The 16,967-nt window shown below is 46.5% G+C and overlaps 1 protein-coding gene across 3 annotated transcripts in view; it reads right to left on the bottom strand.

Moving 5' to 3' along the window:
• CFAP43 (cilia and flagella associated protein 43) overlaps positions 1 to 16,967 on the bottom strand; it is a 105,466-nt gene that overhangs the window by 37,511 nt on the left and 50,988 nt on the right. For all 3 annotated transcript variants that reach the window (XM_053306438.1, XM_053306439.1, XM_053306440.1), the window contains 6 exons: positions 14,519 to 14,671; positions 12,861 to 12,991; positions 9,895 to 10,060; positions 8,747 to 8,860; positions 7,471 to 7,548; positions 6,723 to 6,848 (listed from right to left, as the gene is read on the bottom strand). In XM_053306438.1, coding sequence (XP_053162413.1) covers positions 6,723 to 6,848; positions 7,471 to 7,548; positions 8,747 to 8,860; positions 9,895 to 10,060; positions 12,861 to 12,991; positions 14,519 to 14,671 — 768 coding nt within the window. The remainder of the gene's footprint in view (positions 1 to 6,722; positions 6,849 to 7,470; positions 7,549 to 8,746; positions 8,861 to 9,894; positions 10,061 to 12,860; positions 12,992 to 14,518; positions 14,672 to 16,967) is intronic.

The raw sequence follows: 16,967 nt of genomic DNA, 5'->3' as shown, positions 1-16,967 counted from the left end.
AAGCATTGCAAGTTACTGTAACACCCTCTTGAGGACCGCCCGTCCGAATTCAGCAGCCTTAGCCGTGTGTAGATCTATGGCGTAGTGTTTTACGAACGTCTGGTGAGATGACCAAGTTGCTGCTGTGCAGATATCCGAGAAGCGAATGCCAGACAGATGTGCCGCAGACGTGGCGTAAGTCCTAGTGGAGTGTGCCCTAATTGACGTCGGAGGGGCGACACCCTGATGGTCATACGCCAATTTGATCAACTCCACCAGCCAGAAAGACAATTTCTGCCGAGCAGGTGAATGCCCTTTACACATGCCCTGCAAGCCAACAAACAGCTGAGGTGTCTTTCGAATGTCCCTTGTGGCTCTTAAGTAGAAGAGAAGGGCTCGACGAACATCCAATGAATGCGTCGCCCGCTCAAGTGTGGACGCTGGATCGCTGAAAAAGGTAGGCAGCACAATTTCGGTATTAAGGTGAAAATCTGTTACAATCTTCGGACGGAAATCGGGATCCAAGCGCATGATGACCCGCTCTGGATAAATCCTCGTATAACGCTCATCGATGCGGAGTGCACGCAGCTCAATTACTCGTCTGGCCATGGTGATGGCCATCAAGAAGATCGTCTTCAAGATTAAGATTTTCAACAACGCAGATGCCAAAGGCTCAAAAGGTGGTTCCGTCAGTGACGAGAATACCAAGGAAAGACTCCACTTCTCTGCTGGCGGGCGAACTGAAGGATACAAATTATTGATGCCTCTCATGAAATCTTTACATCTTGGATGGGTGAAGACCGTCTTTCCATCCCACCCATCATGTTGCGCCGATATAGCTGCCATATGCACCTTAATCGAGACATTCGCTAGGCCGCTCTGTTTCAGAGTTGTTAAGTACAGAAGAACAGCTTTCAGGCTTGCTTCCTTGGGTTTATAGCCACTTGAGGCAGCATGTGCCACAAACCTGTGCCATTTTGCCCGATAGCTTCGCCTAGTTGATAGTTTACGGGTATTTAGGAGAATCCTCCTTAGAAGCCGATCCTCCATGCTGTGAGACTCAGCATGGACAAATTGGGGTGCAGCACCTCTCCTTGATCCTGAGTTATCAGATCTGCCCACTGTGGCAACCTCCTGTACCTGCCCTGGGACAGTCTGAGTAGCAGCGTGTACCATGGCTGCTTTGGCCGCCATGGGGCAATAACTATCGCTTGAGACTTGTCTTGCAGAAGTTTGGCCACCACCCTGGGCAGCATTGGAGTTGGAGGATAGGCGTAAAGCAGTTGCTGGTTCCATTGATACTGAAACGCATCCCCCTTTGAATCTGGGCCAATTCCAATCCTGGAGCAATAGTGATCGCACTTGCTGTTGCTGTACGTTGCGAAGAGATCCACCTTCCATTTGCCCCAAGACTGGAATATCTGTTCCATTATCACTGGGTTCAACTCCCATTCGTGCTGATCCAGCACTAGTTCCCGGCTCAAAGAGTCCGCCAAAACGTTCATGGTGCCCTTGATGTGAATGGCAATGGGATAGATTTTGCGTGGAATGCACCAATTCCACAACTGAAGACTGAGGCTGCACAATGACCTGGAAACCGTCCTGCCTTGCTTGTTGACATACGCAATGGCTGTTGCATTGTCCATCTGAAGATGGACGGTCTGCCGCACGAGTTTCTCCTGGAAGGCAACCAAGGCCTTGTACGCAGCCAGAAGTTCTAGAAAATTGATATGCAGAAGTCTCTCTTTCGACGTCCATCGACCCTGAACCTTGTGGTGCGGCAGATGCGCACCCCAGCCCTGCAACGAAGCATCTGAGGTTACTGTGGCAGTTGGTTTCAGCAACTCGAACTGTACGCCGTTGAGCATGTTTGACTCCTTCGTCCACCACGTCAATGAGGCAAGCAACGTTCCTGGCAGTGTCAGCCATTTGGATTGAGGATCCAGCCTTGGCCTGTAAGCTCTCAAAAACCAAAGCTGCAACTTGCGCATGCGAAGCCTTGCATACAAAACCGTGGTTGTGCAAGATGCCATCAGACCGAGAATAACCTGTATCGTTCTTGCCCTCTGTACCGGATGACTCTGGCACATGAGGATGAGCGTCTGTAGGCGTGAAAACCGATCTCTCGGCAGAAAAGCCCTCTGGGCTGTCATGTCTAACAGTGCCCCGATATATTGAAGGCGTTTTGATGGTTGTAGAAACGATTTCTCCCAATTGATGTTCACGCCCAGATTGCTCAACAGGGTCATTACCATGTGTACATGCTCTTGCAGTTGATCCCGTGTATTGGCTGTCAGCAGCCAGTCGTCCAAGTACGGATAAATGGACAGTCCTTTTGTTCGGAGATAGGCTATTATCACCGCGACACACTTCGTGAACACGCGCGGGGCAGTGACCAAGCCGAAAGGTAGGACGTTGTATTGATAAACTTCGCTTCCCATGGTGAAGCGGAGGAATTTGCGGTGGTTCTCCTGAATGCCTATATGAAAGTAAGCATCCTTCAAGTCGAGCGTTGCAATCCAATTCTCTCCATGAAGGAGCGGAAGGATGGTTTGCACCATTGTCATCCTGAATTTCTTTACCTCTATGTATTAATTTAGGCCCCGGAGATCCATAATTGGTCTTATGCCCCCATCACGTTTGGGGACTTGGAAATAACGAGAATAAAAGCCCGACTGGCTGAGAGCCCACTGGACCGGCGATATCGCCCCTTTCATCAAAAGCTTTTCCACCTCCTCCCTCAGGACAGGGGTTTCTGGAGTGTACTTCACGCCCAGAAACGGAGGATACTCCTCAAACTCTAGCGCACAGCCCGTCGTCACTATGCGCAAGACCCACCGGTCTGATGTTATGTGGTGCCACGCTTGAGCATGGCTTGCCAGTTTGATGGTAACTCTGGCATAGTTCAAGGAGATGGTGTTCCTTGCTTTGATGTTGATCAGGTTGTTTTGTGGGGGCGGGTCACGTGATGGCAGTGGGCTCGCCTTCAGATCAAAGCTGCTGCTTTGATTGTGGTGCTCTTTTAGTTTGGCCAGACTGGCTGGTTCTGTTTTTGGGATAATGAGGGTGCTTGTTACTGTTCCCAAATCGCTGGAAAGGTCGTCTGAAGTCTCTTTTATCGGACTGCCGGTAACTGCCCTGACGTCTCTGATACTGATTGTACTGACCAAATGGGCGGTATCTGTTCGTATATTGAGGGTTGGTAAAAGAGCGCGCGGTGTCCTGCAATTTCTTCCATTGCTCCATGTTTTCATCGGTCTTGTCTGAAAACAAGCCCGCACCATCAAATGGAAGATTCTCAATCCTATCCCTCATATCCTGCTGTAAACCTGTAGCTCGCAGCCAGGCATGCCGTCTCAGAATAATGGACGAAGTCAATGTCCGGGATTCCGACTCAGCTAAGTGCTTTGCATTAGCCAGTTGCTGACGGGTAGCCGCAGTAGATTTTGCAAATACAGCCTCAAATCTTTTCATAAATTCTCCAGGATCCAGTTTTGAACACTGATCTACAGAACCTCCCACAGGGAATGTGTATATCTTGCTTGGCAAGCCACATAGTTGGCAATTTTGATGGACAAACATGCCGTCGAGTAAGTGCATCTTCCCAGAACATCCAACTTGTGGCCCTCCTTGTCCGCAGGTGTGATGTGACGTTTGCCGCCCTTAGAAGTCATTGCACAATCAACTACCAACGAATTTGGAGCAGGGTGATGCACCAAATACACGTTCTCCTCCTCCTGGACACGATAAAGAGCCTCCAAACATTTTGAGGTTGGTGCTGATGTCTGGAGTACCTCCCAAGCCGATTTCGCTGCCCTGGTGATATGAGGCAGCATAGGTAAGTATACCGGCTTCAAACCCGAGGCTGCCTTCATCATGTTATAGACAGGGTCCTCTAAGTCACTGGTCTTCTCTTTCAGGGTCGTCCGGATCCGGGGTTGAGTCCGAGGCGTAATCATCCTCTATATTGTCTTCACCATCATCAGATGGTACAGAAGAGTTCCCAACGCCAGTCGAGGTCACATGGACAGGTACGTGTGTCGTCTGAGTCGCTGCCTGGTGCAGGGTGGAAGGAAGAACCCATGGTACATTAGCTTGCAGGGAAACTGAGCATTGATGCGGTAAAGGCACCGATGCTTGAACAGCCATTTCTATGCACTGCACTGGCGTCAGAACAGCTTGCACAGCCGTTTCCTTAATAACCCTGGGGGTCTGTTCCCTTACACGCAACCACTCTCTAAATAAAGCATAGTCCGCGTTAGGTATTTCCACCGTGTCACCCCAACCATCACCGAATGAGGGTCCTGCAATCGGTGTACGCTTCGTTGACAATGAAGGTGTCTTAGGAATATGTCCAGGGAGGTAATCACCCATGTGAAAACCCGTAAAGGTGCCCGTCAAGGGTGTACTCTCCTCAGAGTTTAGCATGCGGGCTAGTCTGCTAGCTTCTCGCTCGCTTGCCCCTGGTGTGGCTGGGGATGGCCCCGGTATAGCTTGAATCACTGACGCCGACTCATCCTCGATGTCGATGTACTCAACGTCGGGGTCGGCGTCGAGTTCAGTGTCTTCAATCACTGCGACTGTTGATTCCGGAGCCACAATCGACATTGACGTCGAAGGGTGAGTGACAGGTGTGGTCTCATGTCGACGTCGAGTCTCTGGACTTGAAGCCTGCCTCGCAAACTCCAACCTGGGTTCATTTGATGCCGACCGCTCACGATGCTGAGCGCTCGCGGTCGATGCCCAAAAGTCAGAGGGGATTGATAGGGCATCGGAGCCGGAGACAACGACACCACTCTGCATCAAGGAATTACATAGTCCTGTAGCCCCGAAGGCAAAGGAGTATGTTCCAAAACATGGTCATGGTGTTTGACCTTCTTGTGGGCGGCGCTGTGCCCAGAGGCATCACCCTTGTGCTTTCTCTTCAGGCCCAACCAATGATCCTCCGGTCGTTTAAAAGTCGACGAGGATTCCGATGCCGAGATGCCCGATGCCGAGGCCCTTGATGTCAAAGCGGCCGATGTCGACGAGACCCCTTTCAACTCTTTCGATCTGCCCGGGTCTTTAGACTGCGCTTTTGGCGCAGGACCTGGCGTCGCATCCTTCTGCGCAGCCTTAGGCAACAAAGCGTCCTCCATCAGATAAACCTTAAGGCGCGCTGCTCAATTTTTAAGAGTCTGCTTATTAAATGTGACGCATACCGAGCAAGAAGACGTATCATGTGCCTCTCCAAGGCAAAACAAACAGAGGGTATGGCCGTCTGTTGAGGGGATCTTCCCCCGGCAATTTGTGCAATGTTGTCTTGCCGGGATTACTTGCCTTACTCACGCCGCTCATCCTGCTCTGTAGTTGTTCTGTTCTGTGGTCGTAGAGGGAGATCCGAGATTGAGTCCAAGTCAAAAGTGTAAAGAAGAGACGTCGTCAGGTCTGTTCCAAAGGGTCAAAACCGTAATGAGTAAATCCAAGCCAAAGTGCAAATCCGTAAGAAAAGTCCTAGTCCGTTTTCCAAAGTCCAAAAGCCGAAAAAACCAATAACAAACTTTCCACGAGGAGCAACAGTCTCCGAGAACTGATCGCTATGGCGGTCAGAAAGAAACTGAAAATGGAGACGCCTAACTGCCACTAGAGGGTACTGCAGTCACGTGCAGTGGGCGGTTGGCGTCACAAGGAGCTAACGAATTCTTCCCGAAGCTGATCTGCGCAGGCGCAGAACCCCATTAGTTATGAATGTTGGAACCACTAACCAGATCAAGCTAGTTCACAATCACTTAACCACAGTATAGATGATAGTCTAAACAGGGATGAAGAAAATTCCCAACAAAGGAATATAGCCCAAACACTTTGGTAGTCTTGGTTAGTATAGAAAGGGATTGTTGCCTCAGAATAACAACCCTGAAATAACACTAGAATGATGATTGCCGACAGGTGTGACATCAGAACTCAACAACCACTGCCAACTAGGGAACCAGAATTCATGTAGTCTCAGTGTTTGAATGCTGAGGTTGTTGCTAGAGAAAATAAGCAATACCAGCCTGGGGATAATTTTACCATTCTCTTTCTCCAACATCCACTTTCTTCCTTTAAACTCCAAGGCTATTTCTACATACAGTTGTATTTCTCTGCTGCTATCATCACCACCAGTCCAGCCCCTTCTATAAATGTACTGCTACTATCGTTGCCACCACCACTCCAGCCCCTTTTATAAGTGTACATTCAAAAAGACAACGGAATGTACACTACCAGGAATCTGTAATTCACAAAAATATTAACACTTAAAGATGCAACATTTAGATGTCCTCATTTCAGATTGTGAAAATGTTTGAAGCAGAAGTCATAATCACCTTGGTCCCTTATTGGTAGAGATGTAATTTGTAACTGTTATACATTTTTAAAACTGAAAAAATATAAAGCATAAACTTTGAAACTGTGGTTACAAAAGTATAGATTTACACTAGAACTGTGTTTTTTAGTGTTCCCATCTGATTTTTATATATATATATATATATATATATATATATATATATATATATATATATATATTTTAAGAATGGCTCAGCCTCATGCCATTCATTACAAAGAAAAGCTTTCTAACACTATTACTTTACACTTGGTCAGTTACCACAGCTTGTAAGCTATTTGTCCATATATAGTTTTTGTGGGTTCTAGTTCTTTGTCCTCTACCCAATGTCTCCTTCTGTTCTGCAGCAATGAAATCAAACTCTTGCCTCACAGATTCACCATACCCTTGTTACTTCTTTTTCACTATTTATTTGCTGTCTCTCTTGTTCTTCTATGTCCAAGTTGAATTCCTGTTGATCCAGTTTCTCAATTTTAGGTGCCTTTGCATTTTCAAACATCATTTCCTGAATCTATATATTTTTTTAAAGTAAGAGAGAATATATTAGAGATGGAAGCAAGTATCTAAGAACTGATTTACATTTTCCTAGCATTGCAGGCACATTGGCATTTGTGCAATGAGCATGCAAAATGTGTGAGGTAACATGCAGAATAGGAATGTAGATATTGAAGTAAAGAACTTTTCTTTAAGCTACATGCTGGTTGCTATTTCTGCTCTACATGCAGTTGCATGAGAGCCTCCCAGGGTGTAATGACTCTATAGCAGGCCTGCTCAACTTAGGTCCTTCGGTTGTTTTTGGACTACAACTCCCACAGTCCACAGCCACAGTGGCCAAGAGCCAGGGATTATGGGAGTTATAGGCCAACATCTGCAGGAGGGCCGAAGCTGAGCAGCCATGCTCTATAGGAAAGAGCCAGGCAATCTTCTCTGTCTGCATGGTCGTGTCATTCACATCAGCCGGCAGCCATGTCAGATTCCACCACAGAATAGTGGCTGCAGCTACATGTGAAAGGAACCAGAATAATAATGCATATACAAGTATGTATAAAAACCACAGCCATCATGTCTCTACAACTGTGGGGGAACCTAAGAGCAATGTCTTGAAAGCAACCTTGTGGTTCTTCCACACACACCTTTTTACGGAGCTCTTTAATTCTATTTTTCAGCTCTCTCTTTTTGTCAGCAAACATTTCAGTCTCCTCCTTGATAGCCTGGAGTGTAACAGGGAGACATGCAGAAAGGGAAAAGAAACAGAGGAGTGGAAAAGATAAATAATTAGTAATACAACCTGGGATATATGAAGCAAAACACGGGTAATCTCTAATGGGGATCATAACATGAAAACAGCCTTACTAGCTATTGTTTCAGTTGAAAACCAACTCTGCCAAACTTTCTTCCCTACAAAGAGTTGGACAAGCATAGACATTGTGGCAAACAGCAAGCTGAGGCTGTCTCAACAAGCAGATCAACTATTCATTAAGTGTCCCAACCTTGAATCATATAGGATCCTGCATAATTTGTGACATGAACTGCAAACTTGTAGAGTAGCACAGGAATGCACTGAAACAAAAGTCCAAAAGTCAAACTACAAGTTCTATTCAATGCTGTTTGGCCCTGTGTGGGTCCCCCCGCCCCGCACCCCGACAACTTAAACAGCTGCTGTGTGGAGAACTGATCCAGGTTGAGACTGTGGCATAGAAGGAGGTGAGGCTTGATGTCATTGGGAGCTTCCTTTCCAAGAAGAAAAGCAGTCAAAAGAGAACCCAATCCAGATCAGGACTGAGGCAAGGCAAAGAGTTAAAGGCTCATCCCACCTCCCTCCCTCTATGCTGCATATACAAGTATGTATAAAAACCACAGCCATCATAATCCTGACCATGCAGATCCAAACTCAGCATTTAATGTAATATGTATTTGGTCTAGGCATAAATGAAAGGATGAGCACTGCCACATACTCAGCTTAAGCTGCTTGACTTTCACACCTTATCAGTTGATATGCTTTCTTGATATTGACTGACATCTTGATTAATGAAGCACTGATGAACAGAAGCACCAGTGCAGTAAAGAGTTCCTGATGAACACTGCACTGGGGTGTGTGTGTGTGTGTGTGTGTGTGATCACCCCTTCCCCTGAATGTATCACCCAAAAATATGTTCCTGAGGGCTGTGAGACCTTCAGCGACATATTTTCAGAAGGCACAGAGCACTTTCTAGGGAAGGGGAGGTCATCAGAATGGGAGCTAGCTGAACTTTTCAGAACACCATGTTTCTCCTGTTGCACAGTGGTGCTTTGACAGTCAGGATGTCAGCCATTGTCTTTAAAAATAGGTTTCTTCACAGGGCAATGCAACATCAACAATAACAACAAAATCCAGTTGCCCTTGAGACTTTATTGTTGCACTGAAAATACCTTTTCTGCTTTCTGATCTAACCATGTAGTCTCATCAGGTTTTCCTTGAATCAGACGGAAGTATTCATCTTCTTCTTCTGCCATTTCAATACGTGATCTCTTCTGGAACCTTATCTACACAACATTATTTAAGACAGGCCTTGAAATTCATGATTGTCACTGTCAATACAGTTCTCTGCCACTTCCATACTTTTTAGTATTTGTTTTTGGCTGCTTAATTGAGCCCCTGGTGGCACAGTGGTAAAACTGCCGTCCTGTAATCAGAAGGTTACAAGTTTGATCCTGACCAGGGGCTCAAGGTTGACTCAGCCTTCCATCAAAATGAGTACCCAGAATGTTGGGGGCAATATGCGAAATCATTGTAAACCGCTTAGAGAGCTCCAGCTATAGAGCGGTATATAAATGTAAGTGCTATTGTTATTGCTGTTACTAATTTATATTTTAATGGCATTTAGTAATTGTTTTTAAATTTTGGGTATGTACTCTGGACTTTTGAGATGGGACATTAACATCTTCTGGCTTTAATAAGCCAAGCTGCCCATGAATGTCTGGAATTAATTTAGTGATATAGGGCACAGACATAACTGATTATCTGAACCACAGGTCTACAGTTTCCTATTCAACATGTGCACAGACACACATGTACCCAGCAGAGTATATACTCAACAACTCACTTGGAAGCATGTCCTTTTACCATGTACAGCCCCATCAATTCTTTCTGTCTCACATTCATATTCAGTTAAGACTGCAGTCCTAAACACATTTACTAGGTAGTTAACCCCATGGAACATGGGACTTACTTTTGAGTAAACATGCATAGGTTTGCACCATCAGCTTCATACAAGTACAAGAATCTCACCATCAGATCACATCACTTTATCCATGGCATTCATACATTATTGCCCTGCATAACCCCATGCAGCAGATCCATTTACACACTTCCAAATTTGCATATCATGGGTCTATACAGCACTGATGCCCCTTGTACCATGCCCAGTTTTACAGATTTCAGCCTAGATGTGAAAAATCACTAAATGTAAACTGATATAAAGGTTTATATAAACTGTATATTAACATATATAAAATATATAAGTATATATAAACTGATATAGAATAACATATAAATCCTTCACAAGTAAGTGTAAGACCTGAGAACCACTTTCAAATGATGGGTCAAAATTAGATGCTGATGTCATTGTCCACTCAGGCATGGACTTTAGAAATGAGTTTTCTCGGAAAATATGGCTGCTAAGAATGGTAAGAAGATAATTCCCAAAGTCAGTTGCATCCTTCAGTTTGCGCTCTCCAAGCCTCCTGGAAAAAAGAAAAACCAAGAGAGGAAGAGATTGGTAGGGTTGTATTGCAATTTTAGTAGACTGATCAAGTTTTTTTCAGCTCAGTCCTATGCATGTTTACTCAGAAGGATGTGCACTCTGGATTGCAGCCTCAGTCAACCAGCTGCACTTCTTTGTTAAAAAAATAAGTAGTTAATATTGATAGCACAGGATCTCGGGATCTTCCCAGAGATTGTTTTAACCTACTCTGGTGAATTTGCTGGTTTTCCTTCTTCTCTTCCGGAGATGCTTCCATCAGTAGGAAAGCTGACACCACAGAGAGACCCTGAATATCTCAGAAATCTCCTGGAAGTTTTTCACACCTGGAATGGAGGTGTGCGTTCACATATCTGCCAAATGTACCCTGAAGTCTCTGCAAACTATCAGAGAGCACTTCACATACAATTCGGGGTTTTTTATTGTAGTCTGATATATATCTGGGGTAAAAAAATCCACTTGTTGTGTCAGTTATTTTGTGTCAAGTTTTTCAAACTCACAGTAAAGTCTCACAGAAAACCCACAGTAAAGCCTGCTATTTGGGAACATTCCTGGCAACATCCCACATTTTATGTTTTGTGGTGTTTCTACAGAGTTTCTCAGTTTCTACAGAGAGTAATTCATAGCAGCTGGGATCCAGATTAATGAAACATGCATGCTGCATGAGAAATGCTTACGCTACTGCTGGATGCAGCACCAGTGTGTGTGTGTGTGTGTGTGTGTGTGTGTGTGTGTGTGTGTGTGTAGACTAGAAGTGTGAGCACTGTAAGATATTCCCCTCAGGGATGGAGCCTCTCTGGGAAGAGCAGAAGGTTTCAAATTCCCTCCATGGCTTCTCCAAGATAAGGCTGAGAAAGATTTCTGCCTGCAACCTTGGAAAAGCCGCTGCCAGTCTGTGAAGACAATACTGAGCTAGATAGACCAATGGTCTGACTCAGTATATGGCAGCTTCCTATGTTCCTATGTGTATGTGTTTCGACAATCTCCCTTTCCTCTGGAACTGTTCTGTGCTATCCGAAAAAATGTATCTGAGGGTCACACAGAGAGTTTCTGGGAAGGGGGATGTCTTCAAAATTTGCTCCCACCCTCTGCGTGAGCACTGGTGCTGTGTTAGTTGAACCCATCGGCAGCAACAGCACTTCTCATGTGGTACCCCGACTTCATAAGCCTGGATATCAGCTAGCATTGGTAATTAAACACCTCAAGAACGTTTTGGGGATAGATAAGGATCCTGCAACGCAGCAATAGAGAACAGAGACAAATAATAACATTTAAGTTGCTATTAAATAGTAACAATAATCTATGTGGATTTGTGGGGTGGGGAGGGCCCTGAAAAACATATCAAGTGACATTTAGTGTATAAAAACTGAGAATCTAATAATGCTCAGAAATTCACATGTTTGCAATTAGTAGCTAACCCCTCCCCCCAATTCAGCTTTAGAACTCTATATCAGCATGCCAAATTTAAACAAGCAAAATACTGAAATTTTACTCCCTCTCCCTGATGTCTTCAAGAGTTACTTTTTTCAGAAATCTTGACTAGTCTATGAAATGGATACAGGGCATAATATTATAGGAAATGCCACAAGATATAACAAAAACAAACAAAAATACTCATGCATTCAGACACAAAGAACAATCCATCAGGCCCACAGAAAAAGACACATCTAAGGTGGTAGTGGTAAAGCAGGCAGTAACTAAGGGAAGTTTAGCTACTAATAGAGTAGGTCAAAGCTGCATACATAGCAATAAGACAATAGTAGCTTCAGACATTATTAAAATGCCTCACTGTAGCCATGTACAGCTGGACAAAAAGAGAGGAAGTCCCGCCCCTGCTGCATCACCCACCCACATGCCCCACTACTCACACTTACAGTGGGGCTTGTCTGAAGAGGGCAGAACCCTACCTGTGATGGTGGATGCTCCCATGATTGCAAGGGTGAATCAATCCAGTTTTGCAATCATGGGAATGCCTACCATCATGGGTAAGTCTCTGTCCTTTTCAGATGAGCCTCACTGTAAGTGTGAGCAATGGGGTGTGTGGGTGACTGATGTGGCAGGGGCGGGGCTTCCTCTCTCTTTGCCCCACTGTACATGGCTACAGCGGAGAGTTTTTATAATGTCTGAATAGGGCTAATGTCTGGTTTTGTCATGGTAAATGAGTGATATGTCATTTAGATCTTTAATCCTTCTGTGGACACTGAGACTATTGATCAGGTGGCACTGGTGACAGCTGTGGGGGCTGCTGAGCATTTGCAGAATTGCTTCTACTTATTTCTAGCAAGAACATCCTGAAGACTAGTGTTGCATAGTCATTCACTATCATGCCAAGATATTCTCAGAGGAGAGTGGACCCACAGGGTATCATCCTATCCTTTCTCCTGTTGCATAAGAAAGGGAGTTAAGAAGGCAGCTTGAATAGAAGATATTAATATAACAACAGCTGCACACCACTAAAATGAAAGAAATCAATTTCTTATAATTTGTGCCATATTAAGGAAATAGTTTAATATTTTTAAAATAATGATGTGTAACAAATTGCTTTCCTTTGGTTATCTTTTAAAATGGGATCTTGATAGCTGTTCTAATTCCAAAAAATAATATTTCTCCTTGATTAGACACCTTAGTCAGTTTACTACGATCTTCTTATGCAAATAACTACAGTCTTGTACAAGGGATGCAAAACTTTCCCATCATAGTTTATATTCTTATATATTCTAAATCTGTCTGTTCAAACACAAACATTTTATGCCATAAATAAGTATCTTTCAACTCATACATACTTCCATTTCAGACAAACAAGTGTTCTATCCTGCATTCCACTGACAAGAATAGATTGACCGTCCAGTGAGAATGCCAACGATCTGATTCCCCGTCCGTTGTATGAATGGCAGTGCTCACGAGCTAAAATATCCTTTGGCAGACAGAAAGAGAGAGAGAGAAATAGCATTTGTACCTGCTGGCCTGGGGATAAATGCTGGAGAGGAGAGTGGCTGAAGGGAGAGAGCATAAGATTCTGAGGTAGGTTCCTAATCTCTTAATCAAGGTAAAGAGGTCGGGAATGCAACATCTGCACTGTCCCAGTTTATTTAATTGTTGTAATTTGTAGTCTGTCTTGCCAGCCAACTTAGGAAGTGTGAAACTGAGAAGCAACTTACAAGGTAAAAAGATCAACTATCAATATATTTGCATCCTGCAACCACAGTACATAGGAACATGGGAAGCTGCCATATACTGAGTCAGGCCATACAGGTGAAACTCGGAAAATTAGAATATCGTGCAAAAGTCCATTAATTTCAGTAATGCAAATTAAAAGGTGAAACTGATATATGAGACAGACGCATTACATGCAAAGCGAGATAAGTCAAGCCTTAATTTGTTATAATTGTGATGATCATGGCGTACAGCTCATGAAAACAACAAATCCACAATCCCAGAAAATTAGAATATTACATGGAACCAAGAAGACAAGGATTGTAGAATAGAACAATATCGGACCTCTGAAAAGTATAAGCATGCATATGTATTCAGTACTTGGTTTGGGCCCCTTTTGCAGCAATTACTGCCTCAATGCGGCGTGGCATGGATGCTATCAGCCTGTGGCACTGATGAGGTGTTATGGAAGACCAGGATGCTTCATTAGTGGCCTTCAGCTCTTCTGCATTGTTTGGTCTCATGTCTCTCATCCTTCTCTCGGCAATGCCCCATAGATTCTCTATGGGGTCAGGTCAGGCGAGTTTGCTGGCCAATCAAGCACAGTACACTGTATACTTTTCAGAGGTCTGATATTGTTCTATTCTACAATCCTTGTCTTCTTGGTTCCATGTAATATTCTAATTTTCTGGGATTGTGGATTTGTTGTTTTCATGAGCTGTACGCCATGATCATCACAATTATAACAAATTAAGGCTTGACTTATCTCACTTCGCATGAAATGCGTCTGTCTCATATATCAGTTTCACCTTTTAATTTGCATTACTAAAATTAATGGACTTTTGCACGATATTCTAATTTTCCAAGTTTCACCTGTAGGTCCATCTAGCTCAGTAATGTCTACACAGACTGGCAGTGGCTTCTCCAAGGTTTCAGGCAGGAATCTCTCTTAGCCCTATTTTGGAGATGCCAGGGAGGGAACTTGGAACCTTCTGCTCTTTCCAGAGTGACTCTATCCCCTAAGGGGAATATCGTACAGTGCTCACACATCACATCATCAAGTCTCCTATTCATATCCAACCAAGGTGGACCCTGCTTAGCTAAGGGGACAAGTCATGCTTGCTACCACAGGACCAGCTCTCCATCTCCTGAATGAACAAGAATAAGCAAGACAGAGCAATGTGGATACATTTATTAAACATGCAAATGATTAGCTTAAACACTTATCAGATTCTTCTGAAAGCTCTGTTGAGCACAGGTTTAATGTGAGCTAAACACTGAAAATTACCAGAGATGTAGCATCATGGATATATAATACTCCACTCTCAGCAACTGAAGCTAACCACTTGTGATGAGGTGACAAATGCAGGGCAGCCCGCCCAAATTGTTTGCTTGGTGTCGTCTTATCTGCAACAGTGATTTGCTGATCTTTCCAAGTAATCTATGAATCAAAGAGGTAACATCACACCGCTGATGTCATACAATTAAGAAAAAAAGTAGAGTGTTGGACATTCTATTATCTCCAGACAGCATTATGCAGAGACTGTCACTTCTATACACTACATGGCCATAATCCCCCCAGCAACTTCATCTCTCCACAGTATATCCCAATAGATTTTTTTTCATAACCTTCACTGCGTTAGATCCACCCCTATAGTCATCTGAAGGTCTCCTGCTCCCTCAAAGAACTCAGACCTTTCTGTGTCCCAGAATACCTGTGAGATACCACCTCACTTATTTTTGGCACACACACGCCCCTCAAAAACTACCTTTCTAATGAGCCCTTAGTTTCCGTAGCCCCCACTCTAAAGAAGCTTGTGTAACTGAAATACATTCATATTTTCTCCCTTACTTAATTTTCATCCCTTTCCTTTGTTGTCTCTTCTGTTCTGAATTTTAGAAAGGAACAGTGGAACTTTACCATCTATTATATTAATTCTCCTAGACGTGCCTCTGTGGGGATGCGTCCCGGCAACCCAGCGGATTGGCTGGGCAGCGGACGCGCCGGATTGGCTGGGCAAGGGAAGTGGCCGCTTAGGGAGGAAAGGAAAAGAAGGAAAGCGGGCAAGCGGAGAGGAGAACTGAACGGACTGGGGTGGGGGAGGGGGGAAGCTGTGGGGAGAGAAAGCGGTGGAGCCTGGCAACGGCTGGCTGCTTCGGAAGACGCTCACTAGAGGGAGGGCAATGCAGGAAGGAACCGGCTGAACGCTTGGCTGCCCAAGGAGGTGGCAGCAACGCCAGCGGGGAAAACACAAGCAGCCTAGAAAGCGGCGGGGTGGGGCAGAAGCACGAATGAGAGAGAGAAAATGAGAGAGAAAGAGGGAAAAATGGAGAAGGGAGCAAGCTGGGGCAGAAGGCTGGGGGGGAGGGGACTGGGGCAGAAGGCTGGGGGGGAGGGGACTGGGGCAGAAGGCTTGGGGGGAGAACGGACTGGGCCAGAAGGCTTGGGGGGAGAACGGACTGGGCCAGAAGGCTTGGGGGGAGAACGGACTGGGCCAGAAGGCTTGGGGGGAGAGCGGACTGGGCCAGAAGGCTTGGGGGGAGAGCGGACTGGGGCAGAAGGCAGGGGGGAGAGCGGACTGGGGCAGAAGGCAGGGGGGAGAGCGGACTGGGGCTGAAGGCAGGGGGGAGAGCGGACTGGGGCTGAAGGCTGGGGGGAGAGCGGACTGCGGCTGAAGGCTGGGGGGAGAGCGGACTGCGGCTGAAGGCTAGGGGGAGTGTACTGTGGAGGCAAGCGGTGGGCCGCGGAGCCGGTACTTGGCCCAGAGGCGGGCCCGCCAGGCGGGCCTGCCCCGCCCGCGGAGGCCAGGCGGCGGTGGGCCCAGCTTGCCCGTGGAGGCCAGGCAGCGGGCCACGGAGGCCAGCTAGCCCATGGAGGCAAGGCACCCGTGGGAGGCCAGGGCGGGAGGGAACCGGGCGGCAAAACTTCCCTGTTTGCCGCCTGGGAGGAGGAGCAGCAGGGCCCTTTGTGGCCACCCGGCACCCGGTAAGGCCTGTGGCAGCAGAGGTAAAGAACTCAGTGCAGGGAGGGGAAGGGCAAGAGAGAGTGGGGCAGGAGGGAGGCGCGGGGGGAGAGAGACAGAGCGAGCGAGCGAGGCGCGCGGGGGGAGACAGAGCGAGCGAGCGAGGCGCGCGGGGGGAGAGAGACAGAGCGAGCGAGCGAGGCGCGCGGGGGAGAGAGACAGAGCGAGCGAGCGAGGTGCGCGGGGGAGAGAGACAGAGCGAGCGAGTGAGGCGCGCGGGGGGAGAGACAGAGCGAGCGAGCAAGGTGCGCGGGGGGAGAGACAGAGCGAGCGAGCGAGGCGCGCGGGGGAGAGACAGAGCGAGCGAGCGAGGCGCGCGGGGGGAGAGACAGAGCGAGCGAGCGAGGCGCGCGGGGGGAGAGACAGAGCGAGTGAGCGAGGCGCGCGAGCGAGCGAGCGAGAGGGAGAGACAGAGCGAGAGAGCCACGGTGGGAGGAGAGACAGAGAGAGAGAGGCACGGTGGGAGGAGAGACAGAGCGAGCGAGAGAGGCTGTGTGGGGGGCAGAGCGAGCAAGAGAGCAGTTGTGGGGGGGGACAGAGCGAGTGAGAGAGCTGTGGGAGGACCAGCCAAACAAATTCTCCCAAATAACCCCCAAAAGGAAGTGAACTACTGCACAGATGCTCTGTGCAGGTTCAGCTAGTTAATATTATTTTCATCCATCAGCGGACTAAGATTATCCAGAGTGGGATTTCCTCTCCCTTGCTCTTGAAGCA

The sequence above is a fragment of the Hemicordylus capensis genome, chromosome 3 (assembly GCF_027244095.1).
Source record: "Hemicordylus capensis ecotype Gifberg chromosome 3, rHemCap1.1.pri, whole genome shotgun sequence".
In the NCBI taxonomy this organism is placed as follows: domain Eukaryota; kingdom Metazoa; phylum Chordata; class Lepidosauria; order Squamata; family Cordylidae; genus Hemicordylus; species Hemicordylus capensis.
Note: the sequence above shows the minus strand (reverse complement) of the source record. Positions and strands in the feature narration are given on the sequence as shown.